Source organism: Notolepis coatsorum, assembly GCF_963971535.1.
Source record: "Notolepis coatsorum genome assembly, chromosome: 7".
In the NCBI taxonomy this organism is placed as follows: Eukaryota; Metazoa; Chordata; class Actinopteri; order Aulopiformes; family Paralepididae; genus Notolepis; species Notolepis coatsorum.
In genome coordinates this window covers 75,227,092-75,248,561 of record NC_140171.1, presented here as the reverse complement: position 1 = coordinate 75,248,561, position 21,470 = coordinate 75,227,092, and the positions used below count along the sequence as shown (strand labels likewise).

Genomic DNA, 21,470 nt, shown 5'->3' with positions numbered 1-21,470 from the left:
ATTTTGGTAATTTTTTCCTTTGGGGGTGTATAACAATATCTATCAATTTAACAAGTTTTGCAGTAAAATATTTTTATACAAGAATCCATTTCATATATGGGAGACCTTAGAGATGAGGAAAAACATTCTTGTGTTTTGTTCTACCTCCAGTAGGGGTATCTCAACATTTTGGGGGCATTGTCACTAGGCTAATATGGGTAAACAACATTCTATTCTATTCAGATGCAGCCATGATAAAAAAAAAAAGCAACCCAGATGTTTGGGTGCACAATGTTACCCTATGAATACATAAGTAATATATCTAAAACCAATCTATCAAGCAGGCAGATTTATTCAATTTTAACGGTTAATGACTTCCTGTGCTGAACTTCTCCCTGCAGGATAGTGTTTCATCATTGTTTCTATTCAGAAACACATGTGACAAATCTCAAGCCCAGTCCTCTTTCCTTGAACCTTCAATCACAAATGTTGCTTCCCTCAGACAAACAAAGGGAAGCAACAGTTATGATTGGAGGATCAAGAAAATATATTTCAATTGTATAAGCCATGGGCAGTTACACAGAAGGGGGGAGATTGTCTCCACTCTGTGATAGGCAGGCAATGGTCACTTCTGATCATTAAACCTGCACTATGGAAGATGTGCACCTTGTGGCTGTTACATGTAACCGCACCTATTTAAACATGGCACAAAAAAAAGGCATTTGTTCAAGCAAAGTAACTTTGGGCACTGTTTTAATTTTGTGGCATTAACGTTGTATGCTCTTTATGCTATTCTTGGATCAATCCTGACTACAAAACTGCTAATGCTTAATTTGAAATTAACAATACTATACATAAATCACAGACTGGTAAGGGACACTGGAAGACATACGATATACTGTATGACCACAGCCAAACTGGAATGCAACAATGCTGTGGCAATTTAAGAATAACCTCTCACATTAACTAGATTGAGATACATTAAAAGACAGGGGAGGAAGTCCCTGATTATTTTCTATGTTACCTGTAGCCACAAGGATCCCAGGAAAAGCACTTTACCAGTCATGATATTGGAGAACTCTCTGTTTGTCTCATGGACTAGCAAGGCACAGAGTGTATCAGAACAGAGTGGCAGGCAGCACAAGAGGGGTGGGGGTGGGCCTTTCAGATTGAGAAATGTGAAATTTAGCACTAGACATTGCTGGCATCAATTTCAAAACTGGGGATGGGGGACAAAATGACAACAAAAGATTAGATTTTCTGCTGATTGAAATGTATTTAATGACAGGGTGTGAGAAGATTCATGGTCATGGTAACCTTTGGTGGTGATGTCAATCAACAGCTCTCCTCCTTCACAATCAATATGTTAGCCCTGGTCTCCCTGCAAGCAAGATCATGGCATGGCATGGCTGTTATTCCTAACACTATAAAGTTATAAAGTCAGTTATATGCGAGTAAGAAATTGTGTGCACTCTCATCAAAAAGCAAATGGGTACTGTATTATTCACAGTCAGTGATATGGTACACTCGCTGGCATAATGTGTGTGTGTGTGTGTGTGTGTGTGTGTGTGTGTGTGTGTGTGTGTGTGTGTGTGTGTGTGTGTGTGTGTGTGTGTGTGTGTGTGTGTGTGTGTGTGTGTGTGTGTGTGTGTGTGTGTGTGTGTGTGTGTGTGTGTGCGTGCGTGCGTGCGTGCGTGCGTGCGTGCGTGCGTGCGTGCGTGCGTGCGTGCGTGCGTGTGTGTGTGTGTGTGTGCAGGCCCGGACTGGCCATCGGGAGCACCGGGAGTTTTCCCGGTGGCCTGGCCTGCACAGATAAAAAAAAAATTATATAAAAAAAAATAAATTATATATATTTTTTATTATAATTTTTTTTTTTTTGCCAGGCCATTGTTTCTAGTTGTGGCGGCGGCGCGGCGCGATAGTTAGATAACCTAGGTGGGTGGGGAACAACCAGGATTTCACTGTTGGAGAACTATCTGACTCTCTCTCCCTCACGCGGATCACACACACACAATGGAGCCGTGCTGCCACTTGTGATTGGTGGAGGCGGGACCAGGCGATACAACTGATTGACAGCGGAGGCGGCGAATGGAATGGCAGATGGCACACTCCTACTTTTCTGAAAGGAGTTGTTAAATCTGACATTACAAAAAACAATATGTGGTGGTTATGATTGGGGCTGAAGTTGAATAAACAATTTATGAAAGAGAAAGTCAAAATAATTCCAAGATAATTCAAAGATTACACACCTTTGCCACATATATTGGCTACAAACATAATTACTGCAAAGTTATCAAAAAAATAAGAATCTGATCAGACACAAGGGTTAAGTTGTTGTTCCCTTTCTAATTTCCTCAAAAACATCTAGTCTAGTTACGTGATGTGATCAATATTATTTGACAATTGATGCTTTTTGTTGGACATTTCAGTCAGTCATCAGTAACAGACCCGGAAATTGAATTAGAGAACTATTCTTTAGTCCGCAATGACAGGAACAGGCATGGAGGAGGTGTCTGTATGTACATCCATAAGGACACCAAATTTATTAACCGTACAGACCTAGATCATGAGGCTATTGAAACTGTTTTTGTAGAAATTCAATTTGAAAGGGCTAAATCTGTTCTAGTCGGCACAATTTACAGACCGCCAGACCAAAATGGCTTTTATGATGTGTTGGATGCGTGCTTAGCTGGAGCTGAGGATACAGAAATTATTCTTATTGGGGATTGGAACACGGATATGCAACAAAAAGATGCACCCGTCTTCAAATCCTACAATAGGTTTTGTGATCTGCACGGCCTCAGCCAACTAATCACACAACCCACACGTGTGTGTGAGTCAACTCAGACTACCATTGACCTCATCCTGACCTCTGACAAGTCCAAGATCGCCAATAAAGGGGTTATAGCATGCGGGTTAAGTGATCATTATATGATATTCTGTACGCGCAAAAAGCTAAAACAAAAGGCTGGCTGTCACAAAACAGTCACATCTAGAGACCTCAAAACCTACTCTAGCGAGGCCTTTAACCTTGAACTGGAGGGTCTGGACTGGTCAGATGAGCTCAATGGTACACTGGTTGAAGAAACATGGCTTGGCTTCAAAACCAAATTTTCAACGATACTAAACAACATGGCCCCCCTAAGAACCACCAGGGTAAAAGATCGCGCGGAGCCGTGGATGCACGCTGAAATACTGACCGCTATGAAAACCAGAGACAAAAAATGCTCTGAGTTTCGTAAAAGTCAGTCAAAGCTTACCATAAGCACGAGCAGTGAACTCCAAGCCCACGTGACTGAACTCAAACTGGAAAGAAACAGACTAAGAAATGATGTAAACTCCATGATCAAAACAGCAAAAAAGAATTTCATCAATGACAAAACCGAGGAAAACAAAAACAAACCACGTGAACTTTGGAAATTACTCAATAACCAACTAGGCTGCAGTAAAAAACGTAAAACCAGATTCTCAAACATAAACATAAAGACGGACAACACGCTCATCACAGAAAAGCTGGATGTAGCCAATTACTTAAATAGTTTCTTCACAAACATAGCCACAACACTGGTAAACAAACTACCCTCCCACTCAGGGCATTATGGGGTAGAACACATAGTAGCATACTACAAGAACCTAGGGGTCCACAAAGACGACTTCAAACTGGAAATGGTAACAACAGATGAGGTACTCAAAAAACTGAGCGCCCTCCAACCTAACAAGGCCACTGGCCATGACAACATCCCCTCCAAATTCCTCAGAGACTCAGCAGCCGCCATCACCCCAGTCATCACACACATAATAAACCTCTCCATAAAACAGGGACACGTCCCCAAGGACTTCAAAATTGCGAGAGTGACCCCTCTGCACAAAAAAGGCAGTAAATTAGACCCAGGCAACTACCGCCCTGTTTCTATCCTTACCTCCATCTCGAAAGTCATGGAAAAAATTGTATACGAACAGGTCGAAAAATACCTTGCGGAAAAAAATCTAATCTACGAATTCCAATCTGGCTTCAGAACATCCCACTCCACTGACACATGCCTTCTCTATTTAAACGACCACATCAAACAAGAGGTGGACGCTGGCAAATACTGCGGCATGGTCATGCTGGACCTACAAAAGGCCTTCGACACTGTCAATCACACCATTCTGATTGACAAGCTAAAAGCAATTGGTTTTGATAGTCTATCAGTGAGCTGGATGCAATCCTACCTGGAGGGGAGAGAGCAGATGGTGGAGGTAAACGGTACCCTATCCCCCCCCCCCTCACAGTAAGCTGTGGTGTTCCACAAGGAAGCATACTAGGTCCGCTACTGTTCCTAATTTATGCAAATGACATGTCGTCAGCTTGTGACTGCAACTTGTTCCTGTTTGCGGACGACTCAGCCCTGCTGGTCTCTGACAAGAACAAGTTACAGGTTGAAAAAACCCTCAGCTCAGAACTAGGCAAAATCTGCATATGGCTCGCTGATAACAAACTATCATTACACATGGGCAAAACAGAGTCCATTCTTTTCGGTTCAAATAACAAACTCAGCAAGACCGACGGCTTCTCAGTTACAGTGGGTGACAATATTGTCACAAGGAAAGAAGATATTACCTACTTGGGTTCCATCCTAGAGGCAAATCTTTCCTGTGACAAAATGGCATCCAATGTAATAAAAAAAGTCAACCAACGAACTCGATTCTTGTACCGGATCTCCTCACTGGTAAACAAGAATACCCTGAAGACTCTAGCAGGAGCACTCAATCAAGGGTACTACGACTATGCTTGCACCTCATGGTACCAAAGCACCTCAAAGGCGCTAAAAACAAAATTACAAACATCTCAAAACAAACTGGTCAGACTACTGCTTGACCTTACTCCTAGAACCCACCTCACCCCTGCCCACTTTGACAACCTAGGATGGCTTAGAGTAGACGACAGAGTACAGCAACTTGCAATGGGCCTGGTCTACAAGATACACTACACGACCAAGGTACCCATGTACATGTCAAAATACTTCCCAAAGGTCAGTGAATACCACGATCACAACACCAGAGGGAGCTCCACAAATCATGTTAAACCCAGATTCGGCTCAAACAAGGGACTAAACACGTTTCGCAATTATGCCACATCAATGTGGAACGCCCTACCCAAAGCTGTAAAGGAATGTGAATCACTACCCACTTTCAAAAACACTCTCAAAAAACACCTAAGGGAGACTGCAACTCGAAACTGGCCCCTGTAAATGTCCGAACACAACCCCCTCCAATGTACAGTAAATTACCAAGTATGGTCTTGTCAATAATCCAATGTACAGTTTTGTTTGTACAGTTGTACAGTGTCGCCCACCCACCCCTCCTACCCAACCCCCCCCCCCCCCCCCCCACTCCTACCCAACCCCCCCCCCCCCCCCCCACCCAACCAACCACCTCCAATGTACAGTCCCCCCCCACCCCCACCTACCCAATCCAATGTACAGTTTCTACGTCAAATGTATATACTTTTTTTTTTCTGGACTCTTTTTGTATCACAAACAGTACTGTAATTGCAAATCTGATATGTCATAAATGTATAGATATAGCAGTACTGTCTATCTGTATGTCATGTATGTCATATATGTTACGATGAATTGAAAATGGGGGACCCTGATGTAAACAAGACGAAAGTCTTTCTCTGGTCTGCATCCCCTTAACAATTGTATGTATTGAGCTGTACTGTACTGTACCCATTCTGCAATCTGTTAATAAAGTTTTCAATCAATCAATCAATCAATCAGTGAGCTCATACTTTGAGCTCATTTTATAGTTAAAATGATTGAGACAATGCAATCTTCTGTCTTCGTTGTGCATGCATGCGTGTGCTCACCACACGCGATACATGTGTCACTATTCTGGCAGTGGCTACTGTTATTATAGTATTGTAATGAAAGGTCTGTTATTTAATGTTTGTGTAAAGGGCTATTTTAACTGTTGATGGGTAGTGCATCAGTAAAGTGAATCTGGCATTGTGCTCTTGCTCTGTTTGAATAGGTGGAGAGAGTGGTTAACTGTATTATAATAGTAAATAGAAAAATATGTTGTGCTCTTGCTTTTTTCTTTTTGAAGGTGGAGAGAGTAGCATTGCTAGTGCCACAACAGTTTTATTTGAGGTTCATAACAGTACATTGTACTAAGCAATTGTTGGCTCAATAGTTTGTGATTCACATACACTAAAATTCACCAGAATGCAGGAAATTAAGTCTTTGTAACAAAAAATTTCCGAGTGGGGGACCCCCAGACCCCCCGCTTAAAAAGTGGCCTGATTGGGGCTATATTTCGCGCAATATCTCCCGGTATGAATTATTTCCCCAGTCCGGCCCTGTGTGTGTGTGTGTGTGTGTGTGTGTGTGTGTGTGTGTGTGTGTGTGTGTGTGTGTGTGTGTGTGTGTGTGTGTGTGTGTGTGTGTGTGTGTGTGTGTGTGTGTGTGTGTGTGTGTGTACAAGTGTGTACAAGTGTGTACAAGTGTGTACAAGTGTGTACTTACTGTCTCTGGACACACAGGGTACACTCGTTGGCATAGGTGTTGCCATCGCTACCACACACAGGGGCAAGATTCAGGGGGCATGCTATGATCTCCTCCATTTCAGGACAATAGGGCTGACAGTAGAAAACAATCATACCGAACAGACCACATAGACCATAACACATTGTTTAGAAATTACATTATATTCTGTTCATACAGTACAATGATAAAACCAGGATGGAATAGTGTCGTAATAAAACAATTCTAAAATGGCTGCCCTTAAAATAAATATATATATAACCCATGTTCAAACTAATGTAAAAATGTAAAATAATGATCAATGGTTCAATCACGATTTATCACCTTTCTCAGTTGTCCAGATGATTTCTCCTCAGCCTCTGTGAAACAAGCAACACAATGAGGGAATCATCTTGGCATTAATGATCAGACAATGTGATTCCATGACCTCAAAGCAAGTCCAAACATGTCTCATAGAGGGTTATACATGGGTCGCAGTAAAGAAGTCTACCCTGCCACATACTGTAAGCAATACAAACTTGGTATAGCTACATGGTTTTGGAATCAGTATAATACTGTACTGTATGTCATAACAGTCCAGTCCTATAAATACAGTATCTAAAATGCCATAGACTTCTCATGGCTCTGACTTAGGTGAAATATAAAAAAAAATTAATTCAATTCTGAAACACCATACAGAACAACGATAATGTTCAACAATGTTAAATTACTAATTAACACTTTGGGTGCCGGGAAACGCTTTACAGCGTCTTTCCCGGCCATGCTCAAGGTGCCGAGGACGCTGTACAGCGTCTTTGATCTGTTTACATCTTTTTTCGATTTTCCCCGTCTGAACTTCACCGCCGAGCTTTTGGAAGAAAATTTTAACCGGAAACTGCATTTCCTCTCAAATTTCACTAGGTGGCAGTGTCCCCCTATTTTCTAACACTATCACAATAGGGGGAATATTGTACCCCACAATGAATCTGGCATTTGATTGGCCAGCATACCTGGCCAATGTAACCACAGGTATAAAACATTAGCGCGATCCCAGAATCTACGAGGTTTTGGAGGAGAGAGAGAGAGAGAGATAGATAGAGCGATAGAGAGAGAGAGAGAGAGATTGAGAGAGAGATTTGAATTGAGATCAGCCTATAGTCTATATTTATAGTGTTATACAGTATAGTGGTAGTATCAGACTAATTGTAAGGTTTCAGCTGTGCTTTAGAAAGTACTTAGTCGTGCTAAGTAGTAGTACTATTCGAGGGATTAGTGTGTAGTCTAGGTAGTATATTTCAGTAGTAGTAATAGTAGTTTGATCAGTTAGTAGTTTCATTTAGATCAGTATGAAGAGACGTAGTGTAGGAAAGCGAGGGGACAATCCGGCGGCGGGTCGCTTTGTTCAGACGAAGCTGGCGTTTGGACCCGCGGTTGTTCAAGCAGCAGCAGCACCAACAGCACCAACGTCTTTGGTAGCTCCGATCGGAGAGAGCCGTGAGACCGTTGCTGGGCCCAGTAACGCGTCTCTCCCCGGGACCGGGAGCGGCTCTACCCGACGCAGTTCGAGGAAGAGGAAGGCTGCCGCTGTGGTCATAGCTTCTTCATGCGAGTCAGGGGACAGCGATTCGACCGCCCACGAATCTGATGGGAGCGCCGATTGGGAACCACCAGGTAATTACACGGTCTTATATATATATATATATATATGTGTGTGTGTGAAACGTGTATTTGATGATTTACATACTGTGACTATGTAACGTTAGTTCGACAAACCAACGGCGATATGCATGTGATTGTGTGTGTGTGTGAAACGTGTATTTGATGATTTACATACTGTGACTGTCTATGTAACGTTAGTTCGACAAACCAACGCCGGCGATATGCATGTGATTGTGTGTGTGTGAAACGTGTATTTGATGATTTACCTACCGCTTATTCTGTGACTATGTAACGTTAGTTTGCCAAACCTAACGCTGATATGCATTTATTATATTCTAGCTCCGGAATCATCTGACGATGATCTCGGCTTGGGTCGGAGGTATGAGTCTGATTCATCGCACGATTCAGACGTGGGAGTCGGACACGGTGGTGGTCGACGGGGCAACGGTACGTCATGTTTACTAATGCAATGTGAATATTGTTTTGTGCATGTTCAAATCGATAGTTGAATGATATAGGATATAGTAGGGATGTAGAGTACAGGCCACGCGACCATGTGCTACAGTTAGGTTGTCTTGTGTGCGTGTGTGTGTGTGTGTGTGCATGTGCACGCCCTTTGAAGTGGCTCTTTGAAGTGTGTAGCTATCATGTAAGTGATAATAGTTGCATGCTGGGCATGATACGACGTGGTGGTGGTGGTCGACGTGGTAATTGGTATGTTGCAATGTGAATATTGTTTTGTGCATGTTCAAATCAATAGTTGAATGATATAGGATATAGTAGGCATGCAGTACAGGCCACGCTACCATGTGCTACAGTTAGGTTGTCTTGTGTGCGTGTGTGTGTGTGTGTGTGTGCATGTGCACGCCCTTTGAAGTGGCTCTTTGAAGTGTGTAGCTATCATGTAAGTGATAATAGTTGCATGCTGGGCATGATACGACGTGGTGGTGGTGGTCGACGTGGTAATTGGTATGTTGCAATGTGAATATTGTTTTGTGCATGTTCAAATCGATAGTTGAATGATATAGGATATAGTAGGCATGCAGTACAGGCCACGCTACCATGTGCTACAGTTAGGTTGTCTTGTGTGCGTGTGTGTGTGTGTGTGTGCATGTGCACGCCCTTTGAAGTGGCTCTTTGAAGTGTGTAGCTATCATGTAAGTGATAATAGTTGCATGCTGGGCATGATACGACGTGGTGGTGGTGGTCGACGTGGTAATTGGTATGTTGCAATGTGAATATTGTTTTGTGCATGTTCAAATCGATAGTTGAATGATATAGGATATAGTAGGCATGTACAGGCCACTACATTTAGTTACATGGATGTGTGTGTGTGTGTGTGTGTAGATGCCTCACCCCATGCCATTTGATGTGTGTGTGTATGTGTGTGTGTGTGTGTGCAGTGTGTGTACACACACACACACACAAGATCAAAAGACATGCATCCTCTCCAACACCTTTGAACTTCGCAGTACATGGTGAGGCCTCTATATGCAAATTCCATTGATTACAGCACACACATACACAATGGCATGGACACATGGCGAGGCCTATATTTAAATGCATGGTTGTGTAGCATATGTAAAATTCCATTGATTACAACACACACACATGTACATGCTTTGATGGCCGCTGATTTATTTTGTGTTCACACAGCAGAACACTCCGAAACCGAATCCGGGGCCAATACACCAACATGCTTGGGTATGTACTAACTACATTTATGTATGTGTAAATGTATTACTATTGTGTTTTGTGAGACTTACTTACTGAATGAATTTAATCCAATTCAGATTCTGGCGCAGACCCTGCAGATAGTGACGCTGAGACTGGCAACGACATAGGATCACATTCTACTCCTGCAGGTAATTGTACATGGTGGTGACTGGCTGCTGCTAGAGCCTGGGCCTGGTGGTAGCTGGCTGCTGCTAGAGCCTGGGCCTGGTGGTGACTGGCTGCTGCTAGAGCCTGGGCCTGGTGGTGACTGGCTGCTGCAGGGCCTGGGCCTGGTGGTGACTGGCTGCTGCAGGGCCTGGGCCTGGTGGTGACTGGCTGCTGCAGGGCCTGGTCTGGTGGTGATGGTGGTAAATACAATGACAATGCGTTGCCCTAGTGTAATGTATTACATCATGTGATTCTAGAACTGGATGCTAGTCTGGACATGCCGGAACCTGTTGCAGGGCGGAAACGCACATCTAAGAGCGGTAAGTTGGCCTCACTCTGCACACCACTTCCAGCTCTGACCTCTGACCCCCACACCACGTCCAGCTCTGACATCTGAACCCCACACACACTCACTCATTCACTCACACAGTTTGTAACTACGTGGCATATGAATGTCTACAGTAGGGGTGTTATAGTATATTTGTATAATTGACAGGTCGTGGAGGAGCGAAGAGCAGGGCTGCGATCCGTCAGGAAGAGGAGAATGCCTGGTCTCGTGAGGGCTGGGTGCCTCAAAGGATCCCCTTCACAGCCCAACCGGGGTTGCTCCAGGACGCCAAGGCACTCAGATCTTACCGGCCTGCGAAATGGATGGATCTGTTCCTGACGGATGCTTTTCTGAACTCTATTGTTGCCCAGTCCAACCTCTACGCTGAGCAGTCCATTGCCCGGCTGGACCCCACGCTAACCAGTAGCAGGGCACTGCTTTGGAAGCCCCTCACATTGAAGGAGCTGAAGAAGTTCCTCGGACTCCATTTCCTTAGCAGTGTCCTGCGGAAGCCTCGCGTGGACCAGATGTGGACCACTGACGACATGATGTACACACCGTACTACTCTGATACCATGCCACGCAACAGGTTCCAATTGATCTGGCGATTCCTCCACTTTGCGGACAATACTTCCCTGGAGGTTAGAGACAAATTGTGCAAAGTACGCCCTGTAGTCGACCATGTAAACACGAGGTGCAAGGAGCTGTACCAGCCTGAACGCGAGCTCGCCATTGACGAGGGGGTGATGGCATGGCGAGGCCGCCTGACCTTCCGGGTCTACAACCCCAACAAGCCCACCCGCTATGGCATCAAGTCCTACTTCCTGTGCGAATCACGCACAGGATATTGCTTTTCATTTAAGCCATATTGTCGGGAAGGCTCGCTCCTGGGGGACACGGTCGTCGGTCTGCTTGGACGTCTGTCTGGGGCCGGCTATACGCTCTACATGGACAACTTCTACAACTCGGTACGTATGTCAGCCAGGCTCCGACAGTTGAGGACCGACGTCTGTGGTACCCTCAGGAAGCACCGGGGCGAGCCAGCCATCATCAAGAACATTACCAAACGTGACATCGGTGTGGGGGAGCGCATTGCGGTCAACAACAAGGAGGTCCTGATCGTGGCATGGCGCGATAAGAGAATCGTGAAGACCATCAGCAGCTTCCACGAGGACACTATGGAAAAGGCGATGGTGTGGAAGAAGCAGAAGAAGGGCAAAGCGCTGAGGGTGGAGATGCTCAAGCCAACATCAATCCTGGAGTACAATAAATTCATGAACGGCGTCGATCAGCTGGATCAAAATATATCGTACTATCCGGTTACACGTAAGACTGGAAAGTGGACCAAAAAGTTTGTGATGTATCTGATCCAAATATGTATCTTCAACGCGTTTGTCTTGTACAAAAAAAAGCACCCACAAGGGCATTACTCCAACCTCTTCCGGTTCACCAGGGCTGTGGCGCGGACCTACACAGACGGTAAGGAGAAGAAGATTCCTGGGGTGACAGCGGAGATGGAGGCGGAGGCGGAGGCAGGGGAGGAGGCAGGGGAGGAGGCAGGGGGTGGGGATGAGGAGGAGGCAGGGGCTGAGCAGGTGGGGCGTGTCGACCCTAGGGCCCCACTGGGGGACCCGCAGAGCAGATTAGTGGGTGGCTTTGTGAAGCATGTAATGGTTGCATACAAAGCCACCCCGAAGAGAAAGCTACCGTGTAGGAAATGTCGTGTCTGCAGTAGGCGTGGCATCAGGAGTGAGACCAGATATTTTTGCACATCGTGCAAAGTCCCCCTGCATCGTGACAAATGCTTCGCTCTGTACCACACAAAGAGGGATTTCTCTAAATAGTTTCTTTATTAGTTGTCATACAGAAGTACAGACTACTTCTAAATAATCCGGCACACAGAAGTACAGATTACTTCTAAATAATCCATCATTGTGTGATACAGACAGAACCATGTGTACCGGTACATAGTATAGCTAGCTGAGTGTAGTATAGTATAGTGTAGTATAGTATAGTATAGTATATTGTAGTATAGTATAGTATAGTATAGTGTATGGGTAGTTGCACTGTTTTCTGTACAAGACAAATGCGTTGAACACATGTATTTGGGCCACGGTTGTCGATATTGCATAGGCATGTTTGGACCACTTGCAGATGAGACGTTATGTTAGCGATCTAGCTGTATCGACTCCATTCATAATTTGCATTGTGTGTGTATATAGTTTTTTTTTATTTATCTTTTTCCCCCCTCATTTTTACCGTTTGCACAGAACCAATGGTTGCTGACAGTCACCCAGTTTAAAAAAGTATATACTGTAGGTAACATACCACACTTTTCTAATGCAGTCCATTGGCCTATTATTTATATACTTTGGAAGCATGTATTGGATATTTTTTGGTCCACAGATCATCTGGCGCTTCATCCATTTATCAATGGACAATGCAGTCATCGATGCGAGAGACCAAGTAAGATATGCCCTGTAGTTCATGTGACGTGAATGTTACCAGCAAACTTCTAAATGCACTGAAACAATGGTTGGTTATCCTCCAGTGTTCACTTTTTATAAGGTATTGTCTTTGTAAATTACCATAATCCTATACTGTGAATGTTACCAACAAACTCCTAAATGCACTGACACAATGGTTGGTTATCATCAGCCAGTGTTCACTTTTTATAAGGTATTGTCTTGGTAAATTACCATAATCCTATACTGTGAATGTTACCAACAAACTCCTAAATGCACTGAAACAATGGTTGGTTATCATCACAGTGTTCACTTTTTATAAGGTATTGTCTTGGTAAATTACCATAATCCTATACTGTGAATGTTACCAACAAACTCCTAAATGCACTGAAACAATGGTTGGTTATCATCACAGTGTTCACTTTTTATAAGGTATTGTCTTGGTAAATTACCATAATCCTATACTGTGAATGTTACCAACAAACTCCTAAATGCACTGAAACAATGGTTGGTTATCATCACAGTGTTCACTTTTTATAAGGTATTGTCTTGGTAAATTACCATAATCCTATACTGTGAATGTTACCAACAAACTCCTAAATGCACTGAAACAATGGTTGATTATCCTCCAGTGTTCACTTTTTATAAGGTATTGTCTTGGTAAATTACCATAATCCTATACTGTGAATGTTACCAACAAACTCCTAAATGCACTGAAACAATGGTTGATTATCCTCCAGTGTTCACTTTTTATAAGGTATTGTCTTGGTAAATTACCATAATCCTATACTGTGAATGTTACCAACAAACTCCTAAATGCACTGAAACAATGGTTGGTTATCCTCCAGTGTTCACTTTTTATAAGGTATTGTCTTTGTAAATTACCATAATCCTATACTGTGAATGTTACCAACAAACTCCTAAATGCACTGACACAATGGTTGGTTATCATCAGCCAGTGTTCACTTTTTATAAGGTATTGTCTTGGTAAATTACCATAATCCTATACTGTGAATGTTACCAACAAACTCCTAAATGCACTGAAACAATGGTTGATTATCCTCCAGTGTTCACTTTTTATAAGGTATTGTATTGGTAAATTACCATAATCCTATACTGTGAATGTTACCAACAAACTCCTAAATGCACTGAAACAATGGTTGATTATCCTCCAGTGTTCACTTTTTATAAGGTATTGTCTTGGTAAATTACCATAATCCTATACTGTGAATGTTACCAACAAACTCCTAAATGCACTGAAACAATGGTTGATTATCCTCCAGTGTTCACTTTTTATAAGGTATTGTCTTGGTAAATTACCATAATCCTATACTGTGAATGTTACCAACAAACTCCTAAATGCACTGAAACAATGGTTGGTTATCATCACAGTGTTCACTTTTTATAAGGTATTGTCTTGGTAAATTACCATAATCCTATACTGTGAATGTTACCAACAAACTCCTAAATGCACTGAAACAATGGTTGATTATCCTCCAGTGTTCACTTTTTATAAGGTATTGTATTGGTAAATTACCATAATCCTATACTGTGAATGTTACCAACAAACTCCTAAATGCACTGAAACAATGGTTGATTATCCTCCAGTGTTCACTTTTTATAAGGTATTGTCTTGGTAAATTACCATAATCCTATACTGTGAATGTTACCAGCATATAATGCACAGCAACAATGGTTGGTACTGATGACTTGTCACCCAGTTTATTGAACATATTTTACAATAAAAATGTTCATGGCATCAAAGTTTCAAGTTTTTTGCATTGTAAAGTATTCTGTATTTTATAATAATGTTGTCTGGACCTACACCAGTAGTTATAAAACTTACTTGTTCATTAGCGCCAGGCATATCAATCAAATGACCAACAAAGTAATCAATCAATCAAACAAATCAATCTATGAATCAAACTATCAACAAAACAATCAAACATTCTATCAAGCAAATGACCAACAAAGTAATCAATCAAACAAATCAATCTATGAATCAAACTATCAACAAAACAATCAAACATTCTATCAATCAAATGACCAACAAAGTAATCAATCAATCAAACCAATCAATCTATGAATCAAACTATCAACAAAACAATCAAACATTCTATCAAGCAAATGACCAACAAAGTAATCAATCAATCAAACCAATCAATCTATGAATCAAACTATCAACAAAACAATCAAACATTCTATCAAGCAAACTATCAACAAAACAATCAAACATTCTATCAATCAAATGACCAACAAAGTAATCAATCAATCAAACAAATCAATCTATGAATCAAACTATCAACAAAACAATCAAACATTCTATCAATCAAATGACCAACAAAGTAATCAATCAATCAAACCAATCAATCTATGAATCAAACTATCAACAAAACAATCAAACATTCTATCAAGCAAATTACCAACAAAGTAATCAATCAATCAAACAAATCAATCTATGAATCAAACTATCAACAAAACAATCAAACATTCTATCAAGCAAACTATCAACAAAACAATCAAACATTCTATCAATCAAATGACCAACAAAGTAATCAATCAATCAAACAAATCAATCTATGAATCAAACTATCAACAAAACAATCAAACATTCTATCAATCAAATGACCAACAAAGTAATCAATCAATCAAACAAATCAATCTATGAATCAAACTATCAACAAAACAATCAAACATTCTATCAATCAAATGACCAACAAAGTAATCAATCAATCAAACAAATCAATCTATGAATCAAACTATCAACAAAACAATAAAACATTCTATCAATCAAACCAATAAAACAATCTGTCAAACAATCAATCAATCAAACCATCCATCCATCCATCCCAGTCTAAATTGCTTTATAACACGTTCAGTACCTATTATCACCCCGCCGGCACACCTTTCATAAAAGTGCCTGTAACTTCTGTTCTAAATAATTTACCTCCACTTTTATCTTTTGTTGACGTTTTTTAACTTGTAATTGTGAACGAACGAAGACATGCAGAAACAAACGGTTTTTTGCATTGTGTACATCAACTTGTCGTCTTCAAATGAGCCCAACCATTTCCCCATAGTTATAATATAAAATATAGAAATAGCTCCGCTAAGATCATGAGATATGCTAGAATCGTCCAGGAATCCTGGCAACCCACAGTCATTTTCCGGATTTTTGGCCGGCACCCAAAGTGTTAAAGAAAAACTGGAATGCAAAAATACCTGAATTTGTAAACGAATTCCACAAACAAAACTAGATTGAGATACATTAGAAGACAGGGGAGGAAGTCCCTGATTATTTTCAATGTTACCTGCAGCCACAAGGATCAATAGAAGCCCCAGGAAAAGCACTTTACCAGTCATGATGTTGGAGAACTCTCTGTGTGACAATGAGGAATGTTTGTCTCGTTACCATGTGCTGTAGCAAGGTGCAGATTGTATGGGAACACAACAGGTGAGAGTGGCTGCACGCAAACACGCACATGCACATAGGCACACACAAGAACAAAATAAAATGCTCAGATGGGGGCTGCTGGAACAAAGTAGACATCATATTCAAATGTGTGTGTGTGTGTGTGGGGGGGGGGGGGGGGGGCTAGAGAAAATCCGCCTAAAAGTACAGTCAGAAACACTGTGTCTGTTACTAGGCTTGAGTAAATTGTAATAAACCAGAGGAAAATATATATATATTTTTTTATCTTTGACGGTGAATAACACCATTTCCATTGACCAGACATGGAAAATTTCCACTGAGCTCATTCAGCACCTTTTTGAGATCAAGTGTACTAAAGATATAAGCAGATGATTTACAGGGGGTTTTGTAGATACAGTACTGAATTTTGCCATCCGGACACATGCAATTTGAAATATGAATATAGAATATCAGGCACCTTTACTTTTTCCTGCCTCTCCCTACTCTAAAAATATGATTGTCAAATCAAAACTTAGGTTCTGGAATCAGTTTAGACGACATTTTGGTTTACAATCTTTTTCTTTATTACAGTAGCTCCCCCTCCCCTCTGTGATGGATAGAGCTTTTCTCTCCTGGTCCCCTCTTGGTATTAGAACGTTCAGGGATTTATATATAGTAAATATTTTTGCATCATTTGAACAACTGTCCAACAAGTTTTCTCTTTCGAGGTCACATTTCTTTAGATACTTGCAAGTCCGCAGCTTTGTACGTAATATCAATCCACAGTTCCCCAATCTTCCAGAACCCACTCCTATTGACACTTTATTAAAGCCTACACCTGTCACAAAGGATATTATATCTGTCCTGTATGGTTTGATTTCCTCCTCCTACCTCATTATAAAATATCCGGAGGAGATGGGAGGAGGACCTGGGTGAGGACATTATAGAAGACCTGTTGGAGGATATTTTACGCCGGGTCCATTCCTCTTCAATTTGTGCCAGGCACGGGCTGATCCAATGTAAAATTGTTCACCGTTCACATTTGACTAAAGTCAGGCTAGCCAAGATCTATGGCAACATTGATTCCGCCTGTGATAGATACCATTGTGCCCCTGCTACAGCTACACATAGTCACATGTTTTGGTCCTGCCCTTCCCTACATCATTTTTTGTCTGAAATATTTGAAACGGTCTCAAATAGTATTGAGATCACAATCAGTCCGACTGCCATAACTGCTTGCTTTGGTGTCCCTGCTACTACCTTGTCTCTGCCACGATATAAAGCTGACCTGGTGCTGGTGGCATTTGTTACTCTCCTGGCTAGATGTCTCATTTGACTGCATTGGAAGTCACCCACTCCTCCATCTCACTCTATGTGGTTCAGGGATATTTGACACACCTGGAGAAAATAAGGTGTGTCATAAGGGGCAGCTAGATTTAATAAAACATGGGGTCGTTTCTTTACCTATGTTGGGGAACAGGGTTCAATCGACACCCCATAAGCAATACTCACTTTTACCTAGTAGTATCTGGTTGGTTAACCTGTCTACATGTGATGAAGTGTAACCTGATGTTTACCTTCTCATTAAAAGTGTGCATACAGTATCTGTCCATATTGACTGTATGTCCGAAACAATGATGTATATATATTTATTTTGTGGTGTATTCGCTGTAGTTTATATTCAACTGACTTATATTTTGACTACTTATATGTAGATATGTGCAATATGTCTAGCATATGTGTACAGTTTGACCTACTGCTCATTTCATATTGCAACAAAAACTTCAATAAACAAAGTTTTGAAAAAAAGAAATAATATCAAAATATCATACCTTATTAATATTATGGCCAAGTCACACATCTATGGATCGGCCCAAATATCCTCTTTCCAATGGCAGAGTTCAATCTGGATTTAGTACCACCACCAGGTGTCTCTGACAGCCCCCTAGACGTTCACAGAAAGGTAAAGAAACTAACCACGTTCCATTTTATGACAATAACGTTCAGGTTTGTTCGACCCGTGAGATATGATCCAGAAAATAACGTTAAAATAGAAAAGTTCAGGGGTGCGGCCGGGTAGTGCAGCGGACTAAGCGTCTGTCTACCACCACAGAGACAGTGGGATCGAATCCAGCTGTGGTGCTTCCGGGTTGGCCGACCGTCCATACTAACACAATTGGCAGTGTTAGCGGGTGGGAAACCCGGCGAGGGTGGGTCCTGGTCGTTGTAAACAGCGACTCCTACAGTTCGGTCAGGGCGCCTGCACAGCAAGGGAAGGATCTAAGAGAGGTAGTGTGACCTTCCACACGTTACACTTTCCCAGTGAGAGTCCGCGCTGCCAGGTGAAAAGAAGCGGTGGGCTGGGTACATGTGTCGGAGGAAGCATGTGATAGTCTCCGCCCTCCCAGACCGACGGTAGGGGGTAGAGTGCGCAATGACCAGGAAGGGGATTGGGAATTGGCATAACGACTAACATTGGGATGGGAGAAAACGGAAAAAGAAACGAGGAAAAAGATTAAAAAATAAATAAAAAGTTCACACTGGAAGTCAGATGATTGACAGGGGCTGGCGTGAGCTGGGAAGTGTAGTTTTATGAAATTTGAAAGCCCATCAAAAGCCCTGGGTTTCCTCATTCATAGGACTACACACACTTATGACAGCTTCCTTTATTTAGGTCTAAATCCTCTGTTTTCCGATGCAATGCGCAGAGATTTTTATAAGCTCATATTTCACTAATAACACTTAAGATCATTGGTAAACAAACGTAGTGCTGAAAATATAGTTCAAGTTCAAATTTCTTTATTAGTTGTCATACAGAAGTACAGAATACTTTTATACAAAATGCTTCTTTCTGTTACGCTCCAGAGACTGTGCTAGACAAAAATAGATAAGTATACAATAAAATAAGTATAGCAAGTATAAAATAGGAGTCATGTACGTAGACACAAGTGTTCAGTATGTACATATGTGACCGGTGTAGTAGGGTACTCTCTGACGGCGTTGTGTTAAGGACGACAGACATGGATGACTGTTGACGGACTTTATTTCCCTCCTGTTAGGTTACAATGCAACACAATGCACCAGCATTAGGAATAGTCATCTGCACTGCAGCACGTGAGTCCACGGACCTCCAGGTGGAACTGGCTCATAAGAATGACACATTTTAACATACAATTACATTGGAAAAATATACACAATTGAATACAAAACGGACACATGGGAGCTACTGTACACACATACCTGTTAGGTTACAAAGGCAACAATATGCAGCAGCATTAGGAACACGACATCTGCAGCACGAGCTATGGTTGAGAAAAGACGTGACTGCATTAACTACATGTTAACAGCAGCGCACGTGCGTGCAAACTTCCTACATGCTATTAAAGTGCATTTTACCCAGTCAAACCTCCCACAAAACAACTGCACAGGTACATATTAACAACAGTAGTTACATTACAAACTCGTTTCACAGCTTTAGGAATGTAACATACAATATTTAACAACTTTTAGACCGAAGTCTTTCACTGAACATAAGGAGTAGTACTCACTCCACGGACCTCCAGGTGGAACTAACTCACCACCGGAAAGCAGGCAAGATGCGTGTCCTGGAGGACCGGAAATGTAAGTGTGTCGATTTCAAAATAAAAGCCTTAACTCCCAAAAGTGCAATAAAACAAAACGAAAGGAATGAAATCAACTTAAATCAATAAAATAAAACGTTTAGGAGTATTAGTGGAATGTATTAAAGTGTATTTTGTGATGGGGTGTAATTATCTATACAAGGCAACAAGGCACTTGTTACATTCACCCCACAGAATTACACCTACATCGAATAAAATAAAACTGTGCCTACCTCGTGTCACACTAGTCACAAGCTTACTATGAGAACCACACACTGCGGAACAATCCAACGATACCTGTCACCTAATAAAAGGCCAGGAGGGCACTAGGAGTGGCCAACTCCCACCATACCTCCAGGGATAACGACGGTGCCTTATACACCATCCAGCTACACTTGACCATACCATGACGAGGGCACATACACATAAATAAAACTGTTACTCCTTATCACCACAAAGGACACTGTATCAGGCTGTAAGCGCTATACACAACACTGCAGCTAACCTCACACACGTTTGATAGAGGCTTGTGGCTCGAAGCCCATCAAACTCTCAAGTTGGACCATTGTCTCTATCAGCCGAAAGACTGGCTTGATGACCCTACCGAACCTGGACGTGTAGTGTTCAGTGGTCTGTGGACCCTGGCTCTGACCAGGCACACTGACACTCATTAGCTCAGGAGTACGCCCTGGTTGTGTGGACACAACACTGTCATCATGCTGGACTACAGCAGGGGGGGAACTCGGTGGAGCAAGCAACAGTGGGGGACTGGCGGCACTTGCCACTGGAAGCTCACTCAGAGCAGGGGACATCCCCTGGGGGGAATACGGACGTAGCCCGTCATCCTCACTCTCCACTGAAGACTGCTCCTGCACCCATGACGCGGTGCGATCCCCATCAGGTCCATCTCCCATGGAAGGTCCATCTCCCATGGAAGGCTCTGCCGCCACACTGTCCGCGTCTGAGGCACTAGCTTCAGGCATGACTGAGAGGGAGGCTTCACCAGGCGCACAGGTGTCGCTGTCCGCGGCTAGACCCTCATCATCAAATGACCCGTCCAAGGGGAGGAAGTTGACCTGAAGCAGGAGGTTCCTGTGGACTGTCTTCTCCCGCCCAGTCCGGTCTCTGATCCGATATATGTGGCACTGTGGTCTGGAAGCGATGACGGTGTAGACGTCCGGCTCCCATTTGTCCGCCAGCTTCCGCTTCCCTCTGGCGCCCTTGTTCGCCACCAGGACCCGATCACCCACCGAGAGGGGCAAGCCCTTCATCTTTTTGTTGTACTGGTCAGCCTGATGCCCCTGTTCCACTGAGGTGTGCCTCTGGGCCAACAGCATAGCAGACTGGAGATCGGCCGCCAGGGACTTCACATAGGCATCATAGTCACAGACCACCTCGTCCTGGAGCACATTCTTAAACAGCAGATCAACTGGCAGACGCGGGACCCTCCCGAACATCAGGTAAAAGGGGGCAAAGCCAGTCGTCTCATGCTGTGTACAATTGTAGGCGAAGGTCAGGCTCTGGACCATCTGGGGCCATCTGTGCTTAGACTCCGATGGCAGGGAGCGCAGCATTCCACCCAGGGTCCGATTGAATCTCTCAGTGCCACCATTCCCC

General features: G+C 42.7%; 1 protein-coding gene across 1 annotated transcript; it reads right to left on the bottom strand.

Annotated features, from left to right (window-relative positions):
* Positions 1-1,170: 1,170 nt before the first annotated feature.
* On the bottom strand, positions 1,171-16,184 carry spink4 (serine peptidase inhibitor, Kazal type 4; the record flags this gene model as incomplete). The annotated part of the gene is made up of 4 exons (XM_084318312.1): positions 1,171-1,198; positions 6,489-6,601; positions 6,831-6,865; positions 16,133-16,184. The coding sequence occupies 4 exons, from the start codon at positions 16,182-16,184 to the stop codon at positions 1,171-1,173; spliced, it is 228 nt and encodes a 75-aa protein (XP_084174438.1).
* Between the last annotated feature and the right edge of the window lie 5,286 nt (positions 16,185-21,470).